The sequence below is a fragment of the Etheostoma cragini genome, chromosome 2 (genome assembly GCF_013103735.1).
Source record: "Etheostoma cragini isolate CJK2018 chromosome 2, CSU_Ecrag_1.0, whole genome shotgun sequence".
Lineage (NCBI taxonomy): Eukaryota > Metazoa > Chordata > Actinopteri > Perciformes > Percidae > Etheostoma > Etheostoma cragini.
In genome coordinates, this window is record NC_048408.1 from 15,238,758 (window position 1) to 15,261,559 (window position 22,802).

The 22,802-nt window shown below is 40.0% G+C and overlaps 1 protein-coding gene across 5 annotated transcripts in view; it reads left to right on the forward strand.

The window, feature by feature from the left end:
• dlc1 (DLC1 Rho GTPase activating protein) overlaps positions 1-22,802 on the forward strand; it is an 81,091-nt gene that overhangs the window by 24,775 nt on the left and 33,514 nt on the right. For 2 of the 5 annotated variants that reach the window (XM_034898188.1, XM_034898196.1), the window contains exon 1: positions 8,627-8,975. The exons of the other annotated variants lie outside the window; for them this stretch is intronic. In XM_034898188.1, coding sequence (XP_034754079.1) covers positions 8,846-8,975 — 130 coding nt within the window. In that variant the 5' untranslated portion in view covers positions 8,627-8,845. Of the gene's footprint in view, positions 1-8,626; positions 8,976-22,802 lie in introns of those variants that run through there. 5 annotated transcript variants of the gene reach the window in all.

A 22,802-nucleotide genomic window follows, 5' to 3' on the forward strand; every position in this document is an offset into this window, starting at 1 on the left:
CTGTGTGTGACGTTCTAACTAAACTACTTTAGTAAGTTTAGTTAGAAGGTCCTCAAATAAAAACTTAAAACAGTAAAAATAACAAAAATGAATGAATTAGTTTAAGTCTTATTTTTTTAAAGAAGTTCTCTCTCAATAATCAAAGTGCAATCTGAGACTGACCAATTTCTTTCTTCAAATATGATGCACTGCTCCAAGACAGAGAGAAAAAAGAGAGAAATTTGCGCAAGCCAGCAGCCACGCTGAACTGCAGACTGCAGACCTGTGTCTCGGACAAATGTGAGAAAGAAAGAGGACAGTGGTACCCTCTAACATGTTGTATTTTTACTGCAACCCCGCCACCGCTCTGCAAAAGCTACCTCTGAGTCAACCTTGGAGAACGGGCGGGGGGGATCTTCTATGATAATTTCGAGGTCAAAGCCAGAATCCATCGTTCTGGCTGCCGCTCTGCACTTGTGTACTGATATTGCAAGACAACTTTCCACCTTGACAAGAAATATTGTCATGTTTTAATATCGTCACACTTCTATTATGTATACGGCAGAAGAATGTGGATAAGATGTAACGGGTCTCTTTATAGTTCTCTCTCTCCCATTAGTGTTACACCACACTTTAGAGATTCCTGGTTCTAATGATGGTCTATCTTTTTTTTTCATTCCATGATTGTAGCTGAGGTTAGAGGCACCATGCTGTGCCTTCCTGATCTAAATATAAACCAGTGGGAATATTTAAACAGAACACAATAATGGGATACCAACCAACAGCAGAGTTAAGGCCTGACCTTTTACCTAGACTCATAGCCCCATAGTTGACAGTACTTGCCTCGGAAGAAAGGAAAACTGAGGAAAGAGGAAGCGGTTTAGCACTCTCAGTGGAGTCCTGTAGGGGAGGGGCGCTCTGGCACTAGGAAGTTGGTAGTTCATCATTTCTGTCTGTCTGGCACTCCTTTTTGTTTCTTATTCTCTTTAATCTGTAATTCTTGTTGTTATGTCACTATCCTTCCTTTCTTAGAAATCCAGTGACAAATACAGCTGTGTTTTTACTGTTCTGACACAAAAAAAATATTTATTATTATTACACACCAAGTCCCCTCTATTTGACTGTGGCTCGCCAACAGCCTGTATTTGTAATCAAAGGAAGCCAATTCTTTTGAAGTCACTTCACTTTTAAAGTTCATTATTTTGGGAAATACTTATTGCTTTTGTGCTAAGGGCTAAATGAGAATTTAAATATCTCTCTCATGTCTGTACACTAAATATTGAGGTATAGACAGCCAGTTGATTAGCTTAGCATAGCATAATCACTGGACTTTCTCTTTGCTCTGGACAATGGCAGAGCAACGAGAAAGTCCAGTCCTTATGCTATGCTAAGCTAATCAACCGGCTGTCTATACCTCCATATTTAGTGTACAGACATGACAAAGTGAAAATGCCTACCAGCACCAGCTTTAACAGACCGCATCTCCACTTCTCAAAATGGGAACATGTCCACCTAATTCAAAGAATATCACAGTAAAATCAGCTTCGGCTTTCAGCTTTCGTGAGTAACTTGCTTTCCTCATTTGTGACCTGTGCTGCTTTCTCCTTGTTCATACCCTGCAGCAGCAGCATGCCCATTTCTCTCATTTGAGAAGGTGCTTTGACAGATGTATTGGAACTCCCATAGCCTAGAGCCAAGTCAATAATAGATCATGACTGATGTTCTTTTTCTGTTACTCCTTCCTGATCTTTGATTGAGTCTGCCTTACCCCATGTTTTGTTTTTGCCACCCCTCCATACATAGTATAATAGTCACTGTGCTTGTGCAAGGTCACATTCCTGGCCTTCCCTGTCAGTCTACGCCAGCCTAAACACCTCCCCCAAACAGCCTCTGCTTTCCCCTTCCATTTGACACACACTTTCCTCGGCTTCTTGTGTAGAGACTGGTACTTCACTGTACTATGTTGGAGTTCATTACATTTCTATTTCACGCTTCCAACTCAGCTGTGACTACATATATATGTGTGCAATCTGAACTGTTCCCCTTGGAAACAAAGAATTCAACTTTGTATGCCTGATCTCATGCGTGGAAATACTTATACATGAAAGACATATTAATATCAATATTTTGATGGGCTTTTGATTATTTAGTCTTCATGTTGATATATCTTTACAATAAGTGTCCTTTGAAAAATACATTTCCTAAGATAGGAAAATTGTAATTTAGCAAAAAATGAACTTATTTCTTCTCTTCATCAAATCACCTATTTACTTACGTCAGGGCTCAGGAACCTCTTTTTGCTGTTTTTTCTCTGAGTTTTGAGACTTCTTTCTTTGGAAATCATTCCCCCTACCTATGGTACTCTGAACAGGAAACCACTGCATGAAGGAACAGGAAGTCAGCTTGCTGAACTCCCAGTTACAATAACAAAAGCCTCTCCTATACCAAATACAGTAAAAAAGCCTTTAGAGGGCTTGTGTCATTATTCTTACTTTAGCTTTATGTATTTATCAGTGGATTGGTATGTGTTTCATCACCCACTGTGCATGAAAAACATGTATTACTTTTTATAGAAATTAAACACAATTTCTGTTCCTGTGTATAATGACTAACTGCATAAATCTTGATTATCTAGGTGCCTTTAGTTTTTTTTATGGATGCAGTATTCTTAGGGCAATTATGTACAGAATTTGGTTGTGGATTCTTACATTAATTAAATTTGGTGGTAATTGCTTCTTTTCTTCTTCTTCTTTTAGATTTATTGCTATTTTCTCTTGAGCTACTTTTCTATGCGCTCTCTGAGTGCTTTAACTTCATCGCCAGAAAAGAATTTCACTATGATTCTTCATACCTTTCATTCAGTGAAATTAGTTTTTATGCTTCCATGCCTGCGATAGCCGTGGCCAGAGGCATTATGTTTTAAGGTTGTCCATCTGTCTTTTTTTGTGATCGTGATATCTCAGGAGCCCCTGGAGGGAATTTCTTCAAATTTGGCGCAAAAACGCCCACTTGGACTCAAGGATGAACTGATGTCAAGTTTCACTGTGACGTCACAAAACATGTTTATTACCATAACTTATTGGCTAATTATGAAAACAATACACACAAATGTATAATCAGATAAAATGATGAATTAATGACATTTTATATCCAAAGGTCAAAAGTCAATTGACAGTAAGTGACAGTGACATCATAACGTTCCAATATTCAGCGCCATAATAGAGAAAATACTAACGTGGCCTGTACATTCAGTATATACAGGGTTTCTTCAAAAGGATCAGAAGTATTTTACTATACTTTGCCACAAAAAGCTCATCACCTTAAAAATAAAAGGGAAGAATGTGTCAGGAGCAAAGTAAACAAACAAGGAGTGTTTTTCTGCACAGGTCCATCTTTACTCTTCTAATTATTGTTTTAACTGGGGTTTATAATTGGTCTGAATGCATGCGTTATTCAGTAAGTACAATCAACCAAAACCAGGGGATTGTAAATCTCCCTGTGTTGATGGTGTTGATGCCTTTGCTGTCCCCAGGCTGATGAATCAGCCCTGGCTCAGCATGCCATGTCACTCCATGGCTGGTTAATTCCCCTTGTCTGGGTGTCAGGGGGAGAGATAGTCTAGAACGTGAAGTAGACGTGGATTGTTTGGATTAACTTTATATGGGATGTTTTGTGTTTTGGTACCTTAAGGTGTCTGGCTGTATGATATCTTATTGAGAATAAGAATGATTTTAAGTTCTTGAATTGACCGATGCGCACACACACACACACAAACACAAACACACACACACACACACGGCACTAAGGTATCAGATAGTCAGAATGGAGTTGAAAGTAGGACAGACAATAAGGGAAAGGAAGTTTATGTTTGATAGTAGATTAAAGAAAAAGAAACATAACTACTTGTGTAGGTATATTTATTTCAAATAAACATGTCTTTTAAAAGATCTTGGTAAGATGCAGAGGGGGTTTTGCTCTGTTGAACAGACTCACCCAGCCACCCTGCCATTCCGCATTCTGGATCCGGGCCTGCTGGTGTTGGTCTTTGGGAGGGACCATAGACAGTATAAGAAATGGACACAGCGATGCCATAGACTTTGACGGAGACCTTTGTAGTCAATTAGAAGCACTTTTTCGGCGATGGCTGAGCGTACTGTGCAGCCTCACACTGAGCTTGACAACTTAAATGTGACGTTAGCAACCTTTCCGAAATTTGTCAGTCTTCTGGTAGCTGTGCCAAGAGAAATCTGAATCATTAAGAATCTTGCCACATGCCGAAGTATTTCCAATCCATCAAAAGGTAGCTGAAATAATTTGTTCCGGTGGTTTCATGGACTCTCTATGGGCTTCCCTCTTGATTGTATGCCACGACGTCCTCCCGATTGCCCGTGAGCTTCTCCTGATTACACACTTATTTCTCTACTGTGCGACAGAAGGTTGTGTGGTCATGACACAATCGTTATTTGCCTATTTTTACAAAAACGACTGGTACAGGTCCTGAACGTGAAATACAAGACGAACATTGTTATGTTTCTGTAGAAATAAACAATTGAGAAATAGAGTCTTTAAACAAGTCAAATGTAAAGTTATTCGCTGTCAAAGCAACATCAAAGTGAATGGGAGTCAATGGAATGCTAGCGGAAGTTCTTATCTTGTTAGTCTCAGAATCTCCCCATAGAAGGTACGCTTTCTGGATGTTTGCTTATCCCGTTGGGAGGGACAGCCTCTCATATCGGAGGCACTCGTTCTAAACAACTGAACGGAGTACAATGGAGTATTGTGCACTTTGGATACTTTAAGTGAATGTAGCCAAACAACCGAAAAGCGTCCAAGATGCAAAGGTATATAGGGGAGGACTTGGACAAATGAAAAGGCGCAACATTTTGAGAAACTACCGTTTATTGGCGGTGCAGATCTCTATAACCGGATGGTATATGGATGGGTGAGGGAGACGCAGTACCAAGTCATTAACGGCCGCTGTGTTGTGAAGGCCAAAGTAAGTAATGCAATAACGTCTTTAATCAACCTAACCTTAACTGTATGATATCATTGTGATACTCAAGGTGTAGCCAAGTGACTCTCAATTGTTTTTTGTTTTGTTTCATTTCAAAGACCCCCAGTTTGCTATCTTCACTGTACACTATCTGTACACTATCTGACAACCACAAGTGCCCCCTTTCCTCTGATAACTTCTGCCATTACTCTCCCTGTTTTTTAACAACTTTTGGAAGTCAATAATATTTCAAATGTTTTTCTCAGCCTGACCCATTGGTACAACCTAAAACATGGCAATAATTAACAATTTTCCTTGACGACGTTCGGGATCTACTTCAGTGCCTGTGCTTTGTTGTGATGAGGAGTACCTCAAATATGGCGACATCCGGTCTGATGATGTGTCGGGAAAACACTCTATGTCCGGTTTTGTTTTTAAAGATAAATTGATTACCATAGCCTGCCGGCCTGAAGAGTTATTTCCTGTCACGGAGGTGCAGAATGTACATGCTGATTAGTCGTTGATTGTAGTCATTGCGTTGTGTTCAAGTGCAACTTTTTGACCAAGACACAGGTGACCTGAGGAGAAGCCGCAGTCGGCCTTCATTGCCACTAGTTTTTTGCTGTCAGCTTGATGCGTCCTATCCTTAAGATCTTAAGCAGATGGTCACATCAAAGGGACTCACACACAATCACAGTCAAACTCGGACACACCCACACATACATACACATTTTTGTCCATGCTGGAAAGAATACAGTTTAGTGCATTGTTTTTCACAGGCATTTAAATAATAGACTCTCACATACTGTTTATATACACTGTTTGAAGTCCTTCCAGAAACACCCCCCTTCCCTTATTTTCACCCCCCTCTCCGTGTTCATTTCTAGGCCAGTATGTTGGCAGATAACCTCTTGTGCCTCTGTTCGGTGGAGTTAGATGTAGGTACACACTCCTGGCACGCTGCACACTTGTTTGACAGAGGGGGCCTGTGGCAAGACTTTCCTTTCTGAGGTATGAGAACTTCATTGTTTTTCCCTCTCCACCCTCTCTCCTCTGCCCTGCAGGACAGTTTCCCCCAGATCCAGATTACAGTCTGTTTATACCTGCTTATTACAGGTATACCAGAGAGCACAAGAGAGAGAGCGAGAGAGAGAGAGGCGAAAGTACACTGATATGTTGTTGTGATGCAAATACTGACCCAGATGTTTTTCATTTGCATGTCTTGGAGTATGCACATACCCACAAGCATATAATGTGATTCAGATGTCGTGGGTTTCAAACAGGTGTGTGAGGAAGGATACAAAAAACGTGATACTTTTATAGCATGTGTGTTCTTCTGCATCCCATCCTAATCCTTATTTACAATGTCGTTAAAGAGGTCATTCCACGATTGCAGAAGCACAGAACATTGGGTCGTGAAAAAGCAAAGACGCGGGAATCTCAGCCTTATCAGTCTCCGCAAACCTCAGGAGATCATAAAGTCAATTGGCCGCGATGAGCACAATGCTATCAGTAGGCTGCAATAAGCCAATGCTGGGTACATTACCTTCACTTGCTGGAACAATCAGCATTATTGGCTGACTTTCTCAAATGTGTTTCGGAGGGCAATCTGAACAGCTCATACTGCTCACAGCTACATGCACATATGACAAAAAGTATTTATTAGTTCAGTAAATTTACCCGTTAACTGAGTTTTCTGACATGTTAGCACACAGCAGTCTATTTACTAATACAGTTGAGAACAGAGCAACATTAGCATTCATTTGGAGTTATGTTTCTGGCCACCCAATGGAATTTAAGTAAAATATTCACTTTGCTTTTAGCCCTGTTTCTCTCTTTATCTGATAAATGTTTCATTACCTGCACTAGCCAGTTGCTAACTTTGTCCGTCTGCTTAAAGCATTCAGCAATGTTAATGGTGGCAGAGAAACTGAACAACAACCGTAAAGTTGCAGGCTGTAAAACAAAAAACAAGCTGAAAGATGTTAAAAAGCTCTCTAGACCCATTGTCAATATGAGAATATTAAGTAGTGCAGCTTGAAGATTGTATACCTTTCTTAAAATTGCATTACAATTATTAAAGGATTATATTAAATGGTAAGAAAACAATAATGTTGTACCTGATTACAAGATCCATTCTCATTTTTAAATGCTAATGATTTATCTTCTTAAAAATCAGAGTGTAAAACCCCAATCAGCTATAGATACTGAAGTTGCTGTTTACACCCAGTAAGTAGCAAATGACCAAGCTTCTACACAGACCCCAGAGAGTTGTGCTTGCTTCATAGTGGCTAAATCAGCATTATCCGATCAACTCAGCCACAGTCTAAGTAGTGGATTCCATTGTGTTGTTTTTGTCCATGTCAGTAGCCTTAAACCTTATGTAACCTTTTGTTACATAAGGTGTACAGTACATACCTATTTCTCAATAACTAATGGCATGTTTACTTGTGTTTGTATGTGTGTGTTTATGTTTAGTTTAGCGTATTGGTTTATAATACCATGGACAGTCCTTATTAAATAACTGCACAGTAAAAGGGGCAGCTTTAGCCTCTATGGCTAATTTACAGCTGTAGTCCCTGGCCAGCTGACAATATGCATCCTAAAATACAATAGTTAACCTTTTCAAATGAGGTACATTACATCTACTGTATAATGACAGCACGCCTAAGCAAAAAGGATAAAAACATACAAAGTGGCACACAAACAAGCAAGTAAAGATGATGGCAAAGGCATAAAAGCAGCCCTTGCAATAAAGACAAAACAAAGAAGACAAGAGAAAGGAGAAAAGTAACAGAGACCACATTTAAAGCACATACAATACATAACATGGAGCCAGGCAGAGATGGAGCGGCAGCAACAATGACTATGTCACATTATATGTGTGTATGAACTGCATACTCTAGTCCTACCATAATGTATTTAAAGTGAAGTGATGGCATAGGTTGCACCATTTCCCATGGCAAAGGAAAGTGATGATTGGTTGTGAGAAATAACTGAGAGGTTTCTGAGGCGCAGGAGGAACCAGTGCGATCAGTTTTAAACCCTAGCATTTTTTTCACCCTTGACATCTCAGTTTCCTTTTGGGAAACCCCTTAAAAATTGTTTTACTATCACCCATTTTTGGGAGCCAATCAAGTATCCTGCAGCTTTGTCGAGTGACTCAAATATTATCCTGGACCACTTCATCATCTTACTTCCTGTATTTCAGTTCTGTTATGTATTTAGCTGCTTGTGAACGGAAGTGGATCTTCATAACAAGCAGGCTACCTAGGCGAGAGTTGTATAACTGGCATTGATGCTCTCTGCGTCTAGACAGGGTAGGGCAGGTGTAAACAGAGTGGATAAGAGGAGGAAGGTGACAGAGAGAGAGGCAAAAAAGGATGATATTAAAAAAAGACAGGGAGGGAGAGTTGAAGATGGTAGTCATGATTCTTAACCTCTCAGATATTCACACAAAGTGCTGGAGCTTGTGTCAGAAAGCACTTAGTCACACTTACACACATGTATATATGCACACACACACACACACACACACACACACACACACACACACACACACTGGCAGAATAGAATATGAGAGCATTGCAGCACTTGCTGGATGTGTACCAGCAGTTACCGCACTGATGCTCACTGCACCAGACGGGAGTGTACAGTCCAGGCTGGAACAGAACAGAGTGAGAAAGAGAAGGAGGTAAAACCGAGAGGGAGAAACTAGTCAGATTAGGACTTAATGCTTCAACATTGATATGGTCTGAGTTTGAAAATAGAAGTAGTGGAAAAAGGAGGAATTGACAAGGCACAAAAGCTCAATAATCTGCCTCATCAGGAACAGGTGTTGGGACAAGGTCTTACATAGATACATTTCGCCGGATGCTAAACGGCATGTCTCGCTCTATGAGGCTGCTCCTGCTGCAGAGGTCCTTCAGTGACCACATCAGGTCCTCTACCTCCAAAGCCCTAGATAGGCTTAGCAAGCCCACTCGAGAGAGTCGACTAGCAGGTGAGTGACGAAGGCAATGACTGACACAGCAGGTACATGTATTTAGGTATTTGCTCAGTACATGTACTGTACATGTTTGTTACCTCAGTTTTGTATGTGATTGTATGCATGCTGTAATGCGTATGTTTTGATCCAAAACGTACAGTTGTAATGTACTCCAAGCACGTGGAGTTTCACAATCTTTTAACAAGATACACAACCAAATGAGGAAACTGCATAGTCATTGTTTCAGAGAGAAAACGGGATTCGCTGCAGGGCTTCTGCAAAGTGGACCTTATTTTTGACAAACATATCAATAGATATAATTTCTTTGATGTGTGGGGATGCTGCAGCTCTGAGAAACAGGCACTCACTAGTTGAGATGTGTCTTGGGACAATTTTAAGATGATTGTTGTCAGGTTTGTGTCATATTTAGGTTTGTGTGTGCTTTATGATACGGCAGTTCAATTTGTGTTGGAGCATGTGCATGAACATGGTTACCTCTCTCTGTGTAGGACTTTGAGATAGCAGTGTTGACAGTTTCCCCTCTTACCTGCTTCCACCACAAGTTCTGAAAACTGGGTTTTGCCCATGTATAACTGATGAGCTGCTTGTACACACGCAGGACTGAGTGCTTTAGAATACACTTCCAACTCCCTGTCTACCTTGCTTTTAAATAATACAGATAGTCCTCTATCATATAAGAGCAACAGCATAGAAAATGGATTAACAGAGCTGCTTGGCACTTTCCAAGTCAGTACAGATGCTGGAGTGCTTCTTTTCAAAGAAGGTAACACAATGTTCCCACTGAATCCAGAGGCCAGTGCTCTGTAGCCTAACCTCTCCATTGAAGAAGAGAGGACCAGGTGATAAATATCCAACAGGATGTTTCAGGCTGTTGCCACATAGCTCCATGTCCCACATGAAAGAGGGAAGAGTTGAAAAGTGGGTCAAAGAATGACAGGATCTAATTACAGCTCTCCTGTCACTAATTTCTCTTTTTTTCATTTGCTGTCTTTCATCTAGACATAGGCAGAATGTTGTGGCTTTGACAGAAAATGCATGAGTAAACTAATCCATTGCACTTTGTGTGAATTCATGCATTTGTAAAGTGCAGGAACACACTGTACTAAAGCAAGAGAGATGTAGGTGTTCTTAGTCAGCGTGTTTGTGTCCACATGCCATTTACTCATAGTTACGCTTTATCATAAAAAGCTTCTAGTGTTAAAGTTCCATTAAATTATAAATCCTGATTCCATAACATATTTAAACTGTATTTTATATATGACTTTAACTAAATTTTATGTCATTTGAGAATACACTGATTAAACATGATTCAGTTTGTCTAAGCTTTTAAATTCATGGCAGTGTGTGATCCTTGATGACGCACATGCATCAGCTTATAACACTCAGGGCATCCTCTCAAGGAGTGCATGTCATCTATGTGCAGCATCAAGCATCCTGAAACCCAATAGCCTTGTTTACATTTCCTACCCACGATTCCTATTATCACATCACATATTTAAGCGTGTTTACAGCTAAAGGGAAAACACCCACAAGTTTTTCAACTGACAGAACTCTGCTGTTACTCAGTCTTTGTGCACACTGTCTGTTGGAGACGTCATCAAAAAGATCACAGGTTTGTCAGGCTACTGTTCAATCAACCCCCTTTTTCTTGACAGATTTTCTTTAGGCAGTTGAGGTGTATGAATGAACTTTGAGGAACTCATCCCTTCCTTTAGGCCAAAGGCATGCAATTCCAACAAGACAGTAACAGATACGGCACCATTGAGGCTGCACACCTTTTCACCAGTTCATGAAATAGCTCTGAGAATTTCAGTTTGCCATATAAAACGCACCCAAACCCTTTTGACTTATCTTGTTCCATGATTCATCTAAGCTGCCAGATTCAATGCTTCACAACCTGGAAAAATAAAAAATAAATTGGCCTTTTGATTTGTGGGAGGTAAGTGGAATATGGACATATTTGACTCAGCAAAGACTAGGAAGAAGAGAACATAGTCTGGAATGAGTGGCATGCCTTCTGCTCTGTTTTAAATAGGTTTCAGTCATTTTCACACAGGTCAAAGGGCATCTGGAATCAGGGCAGATAGCAAAAGAAAAGAGGGCAACGAACAAATCTGTCATCATAGCTGCCTTCAAAATATTTCCCTTAGTCAATTGGTAAAGTTTACTATCATACAGATTCCAGATTAGAGCATTTGAGTTGAGCTGTTGCGTTCAGTTGACCAGAAGATCACGGTAATGCATAACTTTAAATAGTTTATGAAACGTCAATAGTAAACTCTTTTTTTTTTTACATTCACCGGACAAAGTAAATACAATGTTATAAAATAAATCACACAACATTAAATATTTTTGACTTCGTCACAAAAATCACTAAGCTCCAAAAGCCTGTAAGTAAATTGGACTTTTGAGATTATTGCTCATTTCCATGATACACAGTAAGATGTTTAAGTGATTAATGAATGTAGACATGTGATCAGCAATAAACAGAGTGGGAAAAGTTATGAAGTAAGAGCCCACTGAATTATGTCAACATCATTCATCGCATTAATTAATTTTTTCTTTCATGTCACTTATGCTGACGTATTCTTTTTCCCAGTTGACACATAACATGTGCCCACCCTCCTGCCCTTGAACTAAAAGGTTTTTACTTGACCAAGATTTTGTGTAACAGTCTTTCCAAATGTCATGTTTTTACACAAAAAGTTGTAGTAGTGCCACTTCTTTAGGATTGCGTTGTGATGTAATCATGGATTGCTGCAACATGTTATTTCTTCTCTCCTGCTTTCCACCACTTTAAGCTGGTTCCCTGAGAGTCCTAGTTGTTTTATTATGACTATCATAATGCTACCGGGCCATTGCTATTGCATAACAACCAGAGATTTGTCAATCAAATAATTTCCCAAAATCATGTGAATGGAAGTATTAGGCCTATTAGGTTGGTTCATTTCCTCTTGGCTTGGAATGTTTCAGCAAATGTCTAGATATTTTGTAAGGTTGTGTAAGCTTTTGCTTAAGTAAGATACAAATGCATATATTGTTTAGTTTATATTGTCGCATTCAGTGACGAAAGCCTTAGTTACCAAAAATAGAGAAATGTTCATTGTCTTACGGATTTGCGCTTTACTCTGTCTTGCCGTTTTGCTCTGGCTCGAGTATTAGGAATGCCAAATGAGTGTGAACATGCATATAGTTGCTGCAGTTCTGTAATATTACACCAATATCCACATGTATTGAGTTCATGTTTGCACCGTTTTCCCTTAACAGTGATAAGTGGATTTTCTCTTAATAACAGCTGTTAATACAGTCACGTGTTAATGCAGACTTTCATCACCAAATAGTTAGAAAACAAGACTTTGGGTTATATTTTTGTGAACCTGAGCACAAACCTCAAGCAGCCTTCCTACCCTTTGAAAGCACTTTACGTTTTGTTCCTGCAGACATCCCAACAGTGCAATTATGCATTGTCTATCTTGCTTGTTTAGGAAATTTAGGGTCAGCAACCTCAGTTTCTCACTTGCACTTACAAAGTTTTTCTTCACGCTCAGAATGAACTAAATATACAGTCTTAAGGTAGTTGGTGATTTAAAATGTTGCTGCTGCCAAAGTAAAACCGGTATTTATTACAGTCAAACTGCACTATAAATGGAAAGGTATTGGTGCACAAAAAAAAAGCCAACACTTCTAGTGTGTAGGTGTTGTTACAAATACCTACACTAATTTACCTATTTTATTTTTGGGGCTTTTTCCCTTTATTTCAGAGTGATAGTGATTAGACAGGAAAGGGCCACAGGTTCAAACCCAGGCTGCTACAATAGCTAAAATGACCCATCAAACAACCAACCAACATTTCCTTCCGTACAGCCTTGTCTATCCAGTGTAAGGTGAACACTTAAGTTCATGTTCTGGTTTGGTCAAGGTTTTTCAACATACAGTATGCCTAACATATCAATAGCCACTTACCGACCAGAGAGATTTTTTCAGTTCTTAGAACATAAGACCAATTTGGGAAATATTAAGTTCCTCTGACCACAATTCCTGTAACTCTTTCAGCTCCTACTTCAGGGCAGGGTCTTTTTCCCTTTTTCCCCAGTGACCTAGGTCTACGTTGATTGGTCCAACTTATAAGTCACGCCCCCACAGAGCACCCTCTGTAGAAGCCATGCCGTCTGTTTTAGCAAAACATTTGCTACTTGAATAATTACTTGACTACATGAATTACTACAAGAACAGACGGAATGCATAACTTTGAAAAGTGGACTGATGGGGAGGTGCAGGCGCCGCTGGCCATGTACGCCACCGAGGAGGTGCAGAAGGACCTGGAAGGATCCTCAAGAAACATTAAAATCTTTGGCAAAATCCCCAGTGAGTTATTGCAAATGGGGGTTTACCACACTGCCAAGCAGTGCAGAGAAAAGGTGAAGAAGCTGAAACAAGACTACAAGAAGATAAAGGACCACAACAACCAGAGCTGTGCAAATCGCACAACGAGCAAGTTGTACGTCACACTGGACGTTATTCTTGGCCACCTTCCAGCATACTTTGGCAACGCCGCCACAAAGGACTCAGCCACCGGGATTGCTGGTTTGTTGTTGTATGTGGCGCTAAAGTCCAATGACGACGCTATAAAGACCGTTGCCGTGCTTGCGCCACTCACTTATTCCACCTACCAGTTCCTATGGCCACTTGGCCAGTGCAAATGCAAATGGAAAAAATGGTTTTGAGAGAGAGTAGTTAGAACTATTTAGAATTGGACTGCTACTATAACTATGTTCCTGTAACTACTTGGTCGGAAAAAGGCTACTATCAAAATGGTACTGCATCTAGGAAAGACATGAAGGTCATTAAATACTCTTTTGCCTAAACACACTGGGGTTCAATAAATAAAACAGTGGGTGTGGATTTATGTAAATATATTTGCTATAAGTAAGTGCCAGTGTGTGTGGGTGTGTATTTTTGTCTTTGTGCCCATACTTGTGCATGACTGTGTTATTGTTAAGTGGCTACCAGTCTTTTGTATTGGGTTTAAGGGTGAGCCAGTGGGAGCTCCATAGACGTGTTCCGGTCTACTCAAGCCCTGCCTGCTGTGAAACCACACAGATGTCCTGGGCCTATTGAAGCCCTACAGGACTCTACAGGGACCCAGCGGGGACATTTCACGCCTAGAGGATGCTCAAAGAGAAAGTCATAAAGGGTGCACCACTGTTACATCAGCAAAGATCTCTTTGAATGAAAATCCAGAAGGCAACCATGTAACAAATTAGTTTCAACAAGATACTTTCACCCAAAGAATAGACAGATCTATTAAAGTTTAATCCGGGATTTAGCTTAAAAACCAAAAAATTAACTGCAGATACTGCAGACACAAATATGAAATGTGTACATCTTTAGTTGAATTCGTTTTGCTTATTTTATTTCATTAAATTCTTTAGGATTGAATTAAATAATACAATACTCATATTGTGTTATCTGTACTTTAAACACCCATGATTGACTTGCCTTGCTGTTGAGCTTTGAATAATTTTACTTAACTGTTTGTTGGGTTGCAGCATGAACATTTGTGATCTTAGCAACCATGTGTTACCATCCTGGTTGTATTTTGTATTGTTTTTAGTTCTCACAGCTCATTTCTGTTACCTAATCAGATCTGCATATATTGTTTTATCACGAGTTGTTCCAGTGGCTTATTTTGAGCACCTTAAGTTCTGTAGAACAGCTTGTGATGTTTCACCAATCCCTTCTTCGGGACCTCGCGATTCAATATGCCTTCAGGCATTTAGCTTCAGCTGCCCGATTTACGTCTATAAATAGCACCTCCTTATTATTTTATCAAGGCAGATGAAATGCTTGACTATCTACTTTTGTGGCAACATCCCATCCCAGTCATGAGGATTTGAAAAAGTAGGCCAAGAACACTGTTTCCTGTCATCTCTGTGCCTGACATTTCATTCAAGTCTATGTGTGTCTCATGAGACATAAAAACAGTGTTTGCGTGTGTGGGTGGAAACGATTCAGAGCATACCTAAAGCATGCACAGACACCTTTACTGTGTAAGCATGTGTATGTATACACTATAAGATTACAGTCAAGCTCGACTAGACATGACTATGGGACACATGCCAGGAACATTCTGTATTTTCACTCTCTACCTCATCATCCATCTTTTACTATCTCTGTATGTTTTTGTATTTGTTTAGCATTTGTTAACCCAGCACTTGAAAAGCATGTCAGTCAAAGGTTTTTTCTTGTGGTTCCCTCAGGAAAGAAGAAAGACTTCAAAAATAAATTTAAATAAATTAAAGGCACTATGTGTAACCATTGAATCTATAAATCAGGAAAGTTCATTCCTGTTCATAGTACTTTGTATTTTGACTAAGCAGTACCAACTGAAAGTCCACTTACTACCCTTTTCCAAAACCTTCATTCATATGACACTGTCTTCATCAGCAAATGAGAGGTTTTATGCTTTTTTTTATTTTTAAATTAATCTTTTTTTTTTTACATACTGGCCTGTACATCAGCATACATTGTTTTACCAGATTGCTATGCTATGTTTTGTTCAATTTTGTAACACCAAGATTGGCTAGTTATAATTCACAAACTGCAGTTCTACTCCAGTGGGCTGGTGTAAGTGGACAATATTGTCATTTTCCAGGTTAGGAGGTTTAGCAAGGTTATTCTGACTGATTGTCCTGCTGGTATATAGGTGACTGACTGGTAGCCACTTAACTTGACATGTTGGTGTGTGTGAGAGTGAAAACTCTTGAAATATTTATGATTGAATTAGAGTCCTCCAGTGCTGTTCCTGTTCAGTGATTTAAAGCCCCCTTGTTTCTGCTCCTGTGCACTCACAAGGACGCTTGTTTCGAAAACTTTGGAATGTTTTGCTAAACCCAGTGACTCCGCCATCTTACGCCAACTTGTTTACTTTGCTTGTTCTACTATGCTCCCTCTCCTTCAGTATTTTGTCACTTACTTTAACACATGAACTCACTGCATATGTCTTTTGAGTCTCTACTCAAAAGACCCCTCTTTGTTTTATCTGTCTAGAAATTTGTTCTGATTTGTTCTGTCCTCAGTAAAAAGAAAACGTGAAAAGATGTTTGATCCAGAGAGCAACAACATAAAAGCCATGGTGAAGTTGTAGCTTTACAGGAAATAATGATCATTTCTTTTTCTTCATAGTTTTTTTGATGTTGTTTTTACTTTTTTCTATTGTGTATAGAGAGAGAGAGCAGTACTAAGACATTGAAGACTCAGTTAGAGAAGACATTAGCATGATGTGCATGTGACTGCAGCTACTGCCTGAGCAGAATCCTAATCAGCCTATTCTTTGATTTTTGAGTCTCTTCGCCCTAATCATCTCCCAAGTGGGATGTCTGAGCCCTTTCAGCAAGACCACAAATAGCCCACTTGATGCACGTTCTTGACTTGTAATTGTCCCATTTGCTCCCCATGCGTTTACTCTGCAGTTGAAAGGTGATGTGATTGTTCAGTACAGAACATTGGTAAACACTGGGCTTCCTCACACACTCAAACTTTCAGATCTAACTGAACAATGAGCCCACCACTACAAGTGTCCATTGACATTGTACAGAGATGAGGAGCAGTGCTTCGCAGACCCACCACTCACAAAACTAGGTAACTGGCACACTTGGGATCCCCAAAGTGTGTTTGTGTGCACGAATATTTGCACACATTGTGGAATTCTCTCCTGCCTCTGCGCTCGAGAATGTCTGATTTCACACCGCAGACTTTCATGGCCGTCCACTCCTACACCTTCCCTCCGTCCGTCAGCAGAAATGGTGAGAATGCTGATGTGAGCAGAGTTGCTTTGTTGGCAGACACAGAGCTGTCTTTAATACCTTGAGTCACCATTGCCTTCGTGGCTTTAATCAATACTACTGATTGGTGGTGCTGTGTTTGAAGATATTCATGTACTGTTAATGAGAAAGCCTGGAAGGGAGAAGGCGCTTGACAAAGTGTAGTGGAGAGAGAATTAGAAGGAATATGCATCAAGAGGTTCAATTGCTCCTACATTATTTAGAAACCTCTACAGATAGAGAGCTTTTGCACAATAAAAGTATATAAAATTGTGTCTTTAATCCACAAAGGACAGGGATTTCATCATCAGTACATTGTGTGCCAATTGTGTAACTGTAGACAGATGACTTAATGCTGTGTAACTATTTGTGGTTTGATGATTGTTTAAGACTGAATTAGTTATAGTAGCTTTACAAATATGAGATCTAGGGATGAAAAAAACACATGGAAATGACAAAGCAGTGAAGGACTCACATTAAATAACAGATTTGGCGTTCAGATAAAAAATATGTGTGCAGATAATGGGTATGCATTCATGTGTATCAGGAACTTAAGTGAAAATAATGAGAACAATCAAGCTGTGGAATTTACTACAATGTAAAACCCTATGAGTGTGTGACTTTCTTCCATGTACATCCCTCCTTAACTGTGAGGTATGATGGAAGATGAGAGGTTGAGAACTTAAAGACTTGTTATGTGATTACGTGACGACTGGTCACTGGTCATTAGTTGTAAAGTAGACACATTCCGGAAAAATCTCTTCCACATGGGTACTTATAACATGTTTTAATGCCCCATTAAAGGGGTCTCATCTCTGGTGACTTAACTGCCTCTTGGGGTGCCTGATCTCATGGTATGTTGTTTGTTTACTCTCCAGTGGGCCTTCATTTCCTGTGTGTCTGCTGCTTTTTGCGGCTCTAGCAGGTCTTAGGGGTTAGCCATCTTTAATTTACTCAGTCAATCCGCAGGGGATTTTGAGCTAATCCTATTGCTCATGTTGGTATTTCTGACCCCCTTGCCATTGATTATGGGGGCATTCACTTCCCACTGCACTTATTCCTAACTTGTATATGTTTTAAATTATTTGTTCTTATATTCTATCATATTAATTTTTCATGTATATTGTACCCCGCTATTTCATGTATATTCTCTTTGTGTGCTGTGTGTGTGCTCTTGGCTGCTGCAACACTGGAATTTCTCATTTTCGGGGATCAATAGAAATCTATGTATCTGTCTATCACTTACAGTTTGGAGCATTGAGTCATCATGGATTCTTCTGATTTGGCTTTTTACTGGAACGAGAACAAGAGTTGTTGGGAATGACACTGATCTCAAAATGAAATTTATCATTTGCTCAATAAGAAAACAGGCTTTACGATTTTAATGCATTAGAGTTGGTTTTCAAATCTCATAGCAACAGTGAGGAATGCAGATTCTAACCTGGATCCCTATCAATTTAAAATCATAAACACAAGCAGATGTCCCTGTGTGTGTTTATTAGTCAGGGGAAATCAAGCTCAATGGTCGAAATATGAGATTCCCAGGAACCAAAGAATGATGGCTACTTATATTGACATAGTAGTGTGATACAAACATTTTAAGAGATCATGATATTATCCCAGTGTTTTCAGAAATACAAACACACTGACCCATGTTGTGACTCACTCCAGTCACCAGCACAAGATACCCTATCATCCAACATCCATCCTTTCAGCATTTCACTGACCTGCCAGCAAGATAGTATCATTTATTGAGACACACATAAGTTTTTCCTAAGCCCAGAAACATAAAACACCAGACAGCATATTTTACTTGAGGATGGTAATCCATCTGCACAGCTGATTCTAAATATTTATGGAGATCGTTTTTATCTTACTAACAATAGATGCCTTAACAACTGACAAAACCTTATACATCTCAGAAACAGAACAACCATCCCCTCCCTCCCCAAACCCATTGTGACCCCATTACCAATTCTCCAAGAGGTAAAAAGATACAGTGCAATATAATACAGACATGGTAAAAAAAATTAGTCAGATACATTAAGGCTGCACTCTTTCTATAACCAAGGTGTAAACTTCATCCCATGCACATATAGATTTTTGACTAACTCCATGTACCTAGGCCTCAGATCTCTCCATCAAAACTATGTCTAGATGTCTTTCTTTTTGAAGCCAGTCATAAGACTGCATGAGTCACTGGAACTGTTGGACAATATAACTTGGGCATTTACTCTCCTCCAGGCTTTTGTTAGATCTAAGTTTGAGATACAGGTTGCTGGTCTATCTGCAGGGCATTGCTGCCTAAAGCACTTCCACCAGTGCCTTGCACAACAGGTGTCTCCTTCAGGGAAGACAGAACAAAAACCTCTACCAGACCTTAGCGGGTCATCAGCTGGGGATCAACAGTTTCAACAGGATCAATAGTCCTTTATTCCCAGTATGTGCTCTGCTGATACACTACGTGTTATCTGGCCACAAACTCTTCACCTGCCCCTCAACACACCAGAAACTACATTTTTTCCGCCTTTTCTGCCAGATCTTTGAAGGCTTTCTGATGCCTCGCTTCTGTCACGCCCATGTCTCGGAGCAGTCGAGAGGTTGAGTAGCCGACAAAGCCCCGGCAGCCTCCTGCACCTCCACCAAATATATGAAATCCCTCAAGTCAGCCTCCCTGCACTCCACAGGCAAGTTGGAGAACTTTGCCTGCTTCCACTCATGGCTGCCTCAAGTCCCCCCCTCGCAAGGCACTTGGAGGTCTGCAGACCACCAGCCGCATGACAAGGTTGGGGCGGAGAGATGTTTCCACTATTTTCCTGGGGAACTGAAGCTTGTTCTTGAGGTCAAGTCTTAAGGTCCACTCCTTGCCAGTTAGGTGAAGACTTGTGGTTCCCCTGTTAGATCTGAAAGGTAATGTTGTAAATGTTATGGTCGTCGCTTCCCTATAATTCATTTGTGGTAATTGGACAAATCTGTTGCTGTGAATTAGATGATATAGTGTGAGATAAATGTGATCCAAATGTGAGATAAATGTGAGCTATTTCAAGAATAGTATGATCATCAGTAAGTAAGAATTTTGTTAGAGGTCTAAGGCTTCTGAGGAAGGAGTTATGAATGCCTTCGGGCCCTTGCTGAACTTTTTAAAAGGCTTTTCCAAGAATCTCAAATGAAAGGTTTGTGTCAGGGCAACATTGTGATCCATCACAAGATGTGTTCTGGACTACCAGCAAATGGCATCAAGTTCATCCAGTGTTTTACCAGCTTTATACAATAGGTTGCTGTAGCAACCTTTTAAAAAATGTATTTTGTATTTCAATAAGTGCTCTAGTTCTGAGTGCTGACATGACCAAACTTAAAGGTCCCATGGACTGAAAATGTCTCTTTATGAGTTTTTTAACATTAATATGCGTTCCTCCAGCCTGCCTATCCCCCAGTTGCTAGAAATGGCGATAGGTGTAAATCGAGCCCTGGGTATCCCGCGCTGCCTTTGAGAAAATTAAAGCTCAGATGGGATGATCTGGATACTTGCCCCTTATGAGGTCATAGGCTTGCCCCCCCTTCTCTCCTGCTCAAAAGCTAGATACTCAGAAATGGCACATACTAAGGAAAGCTCATTGTGGGACTGGCTCTAGTGGCTGTAATTCTGCACCAAGGCTGAATTTTGGGAAAGAGACTTCAGATATGGTATTAGGGGACCACTAAGGCCTATATAAAAGCATCCAAAGAGCACCACGTCATGGGACCTTTAATTTTGTGTATTTTTCTCTGCTCATCATAACAGAGACCTCCTAGGAGCTTTAACATAATCTCTCTTTAGACTGAGCAGCCACTTAATGTCCCTTTCCCCCTCTGATCGAGAGGTGTTGCCGGTGAACTTTCACCTTTTAGCCACTCAGGGATCGTAACCCTTTTTTCCTCCATGAATGGGTGACCACAAGGCCACAGGCTGAGTGTTGTCACTTTCTGTGTCTTGGCCAACCTTTTACTTTAACTCCTTACAGCTGGTAATAATACAAGCACTGGAGCGCATAGCATCAGCATGCTGGGTAAGTGACACTTTGACAACTTAATGTCTTTAAGTGTGTGTGTGTGTGTGTGTGTGTGTGTGTGTGTGTGTGTGTGTGTGTGTGTGTGTGTGTGTGTGTGCGTGGGTGGTTAATGTGAGGGTCACTGAACATAGTGTGTGTCCAGCATTTCTTGGACTAAATACCCTGACAGGCCACAAAGTTGCCATCTGCTTCCTCCAACACAATTTTTTCATTTATTGGTTGTAAAACAAAGCAGCAGGGCCATTATGTTCTGACCAAGGCATTCTTGGCATGTAATTAAAATGAGTATTTTTGATACATTTTTAGGTGACGTCGGACCTCCAGTTTTTTCTAACAGAGATCCCTGTGTGTGCATCTGTCCCTTTCTCAAATAGCTTTCAGTTGAAACCTAATGAATGGTAAACCTGTTGGGTTTTTTTCTCTCTTTGCCTGTCTGTCTCCAGGGTCAATAGCTATCATGTGAACCACTTGAGTGGCTCTTACCAATATGCACGCACTGAAACGTGAGCTAGAAAAGTCTGGCTCTCTGATGCCTCATGAGCATGACAGTTTTTAGGATCAAGTTCAAAACCTACAGGTGAATAAAGCTACAACACTGACAGCCCCTTTTTATTTGTTTTTCCCGTGCTTGCCTCATTGCCTTAAAGCCATTAGCACTAAAAGCAAAGAAGCAAAGGGGGGGGGGGGGTTATCTTGTTTTTATGGTTGTTAACTTTTTTCTTCAGACAATAATGTGGTCCCCTTCAAAATACGTAAAATAAGTATTAGGACTCTGTTATCCTCTAAGAAAACAGAGATCATTGTAAAAAAATAAGTGACAGTTTCGTTTTTGGTCATTTACAGAATCAGTAACAGTTACTTTAAACCAAAGTTTCTATAATTTATTTTTTCAAATTTTAGACATGCTAATGGCTTAGCTCCTAGGATGGTAAAGTTGGTTAGCAGGTGGTCCACCGTTTATGTCCATAAGTATTCACTTGTTAACATTGTTATTGTGAGCCTACCGTCAGCATCCTGGGGGCCGTTTCACAAAAGCAGAATTTACAAATCCAGGAAAAGCGAGGTTTTACCTAGTCGAATCTGTGCCGCCTGGCTCGGTAAGTTTCACAAAGGTCAAGTCAGGCTGAGGAGGAGCGACCAGGTCGAGCAAGGCTGAAGTAATTCCGATAGATGCTCGTTCATGACTTTCTGTAACAGACCGCGAGGTGGTGAAAATGGAGAATACGCATTGTTCATACTTTAAACAGATTGAGCAGCAGCTTCTTGTGGAAGTATGATAACGCGAAACACATTAATTGTAAAAAAGAAACACGGTTGCTATAATTAAACAGTGGGACAAAGCAAGGCAGACGATCATGGACCGATTGAATGCGTAAGTAGTCTAAAAATAGCCTTTACGTTAACTGACCACTGTTCTGCATGGAAGTCATCATAAAACTATTCAAGGATTAGACTACTAACCATTTGCACAAATTATCCATTATACTCTTTGCCTTGAAAGTGAGCAGAAGATAATGTTAATTTACAGTGAAGATCAATTTTCTCCAATGCTAGAATATGATGCATAAATATCTTTTTCACTCTGTTTCCCCCTCTCATGGGCTAAAATATAAATTACCTAAGTCATATTAACTTCCACTGCTTGCTTTTAATGCTAAGTGTACAACTGTTTGATTTTCCAATGACAAGTGACTCATTGAATGGTTTCATTTAAGAGCAGTAGTTCGTAAATGTATATTTTTAGTCAGTTTGCTATTATCTGCAACGCTTTTTCTCACGTTTTTTAAAAGAGCATTAATACTATAGAAACTTCCAACATAGAAACGCACATGTAAAGCAACTGCCATAATATGTTTGTCAAATTTCTAACAACAATATGAACAGCAATCTTCATACAACAATATAACAGTAACAGTGTCACATGAATAATCATTAAAATGTTTTTTAAC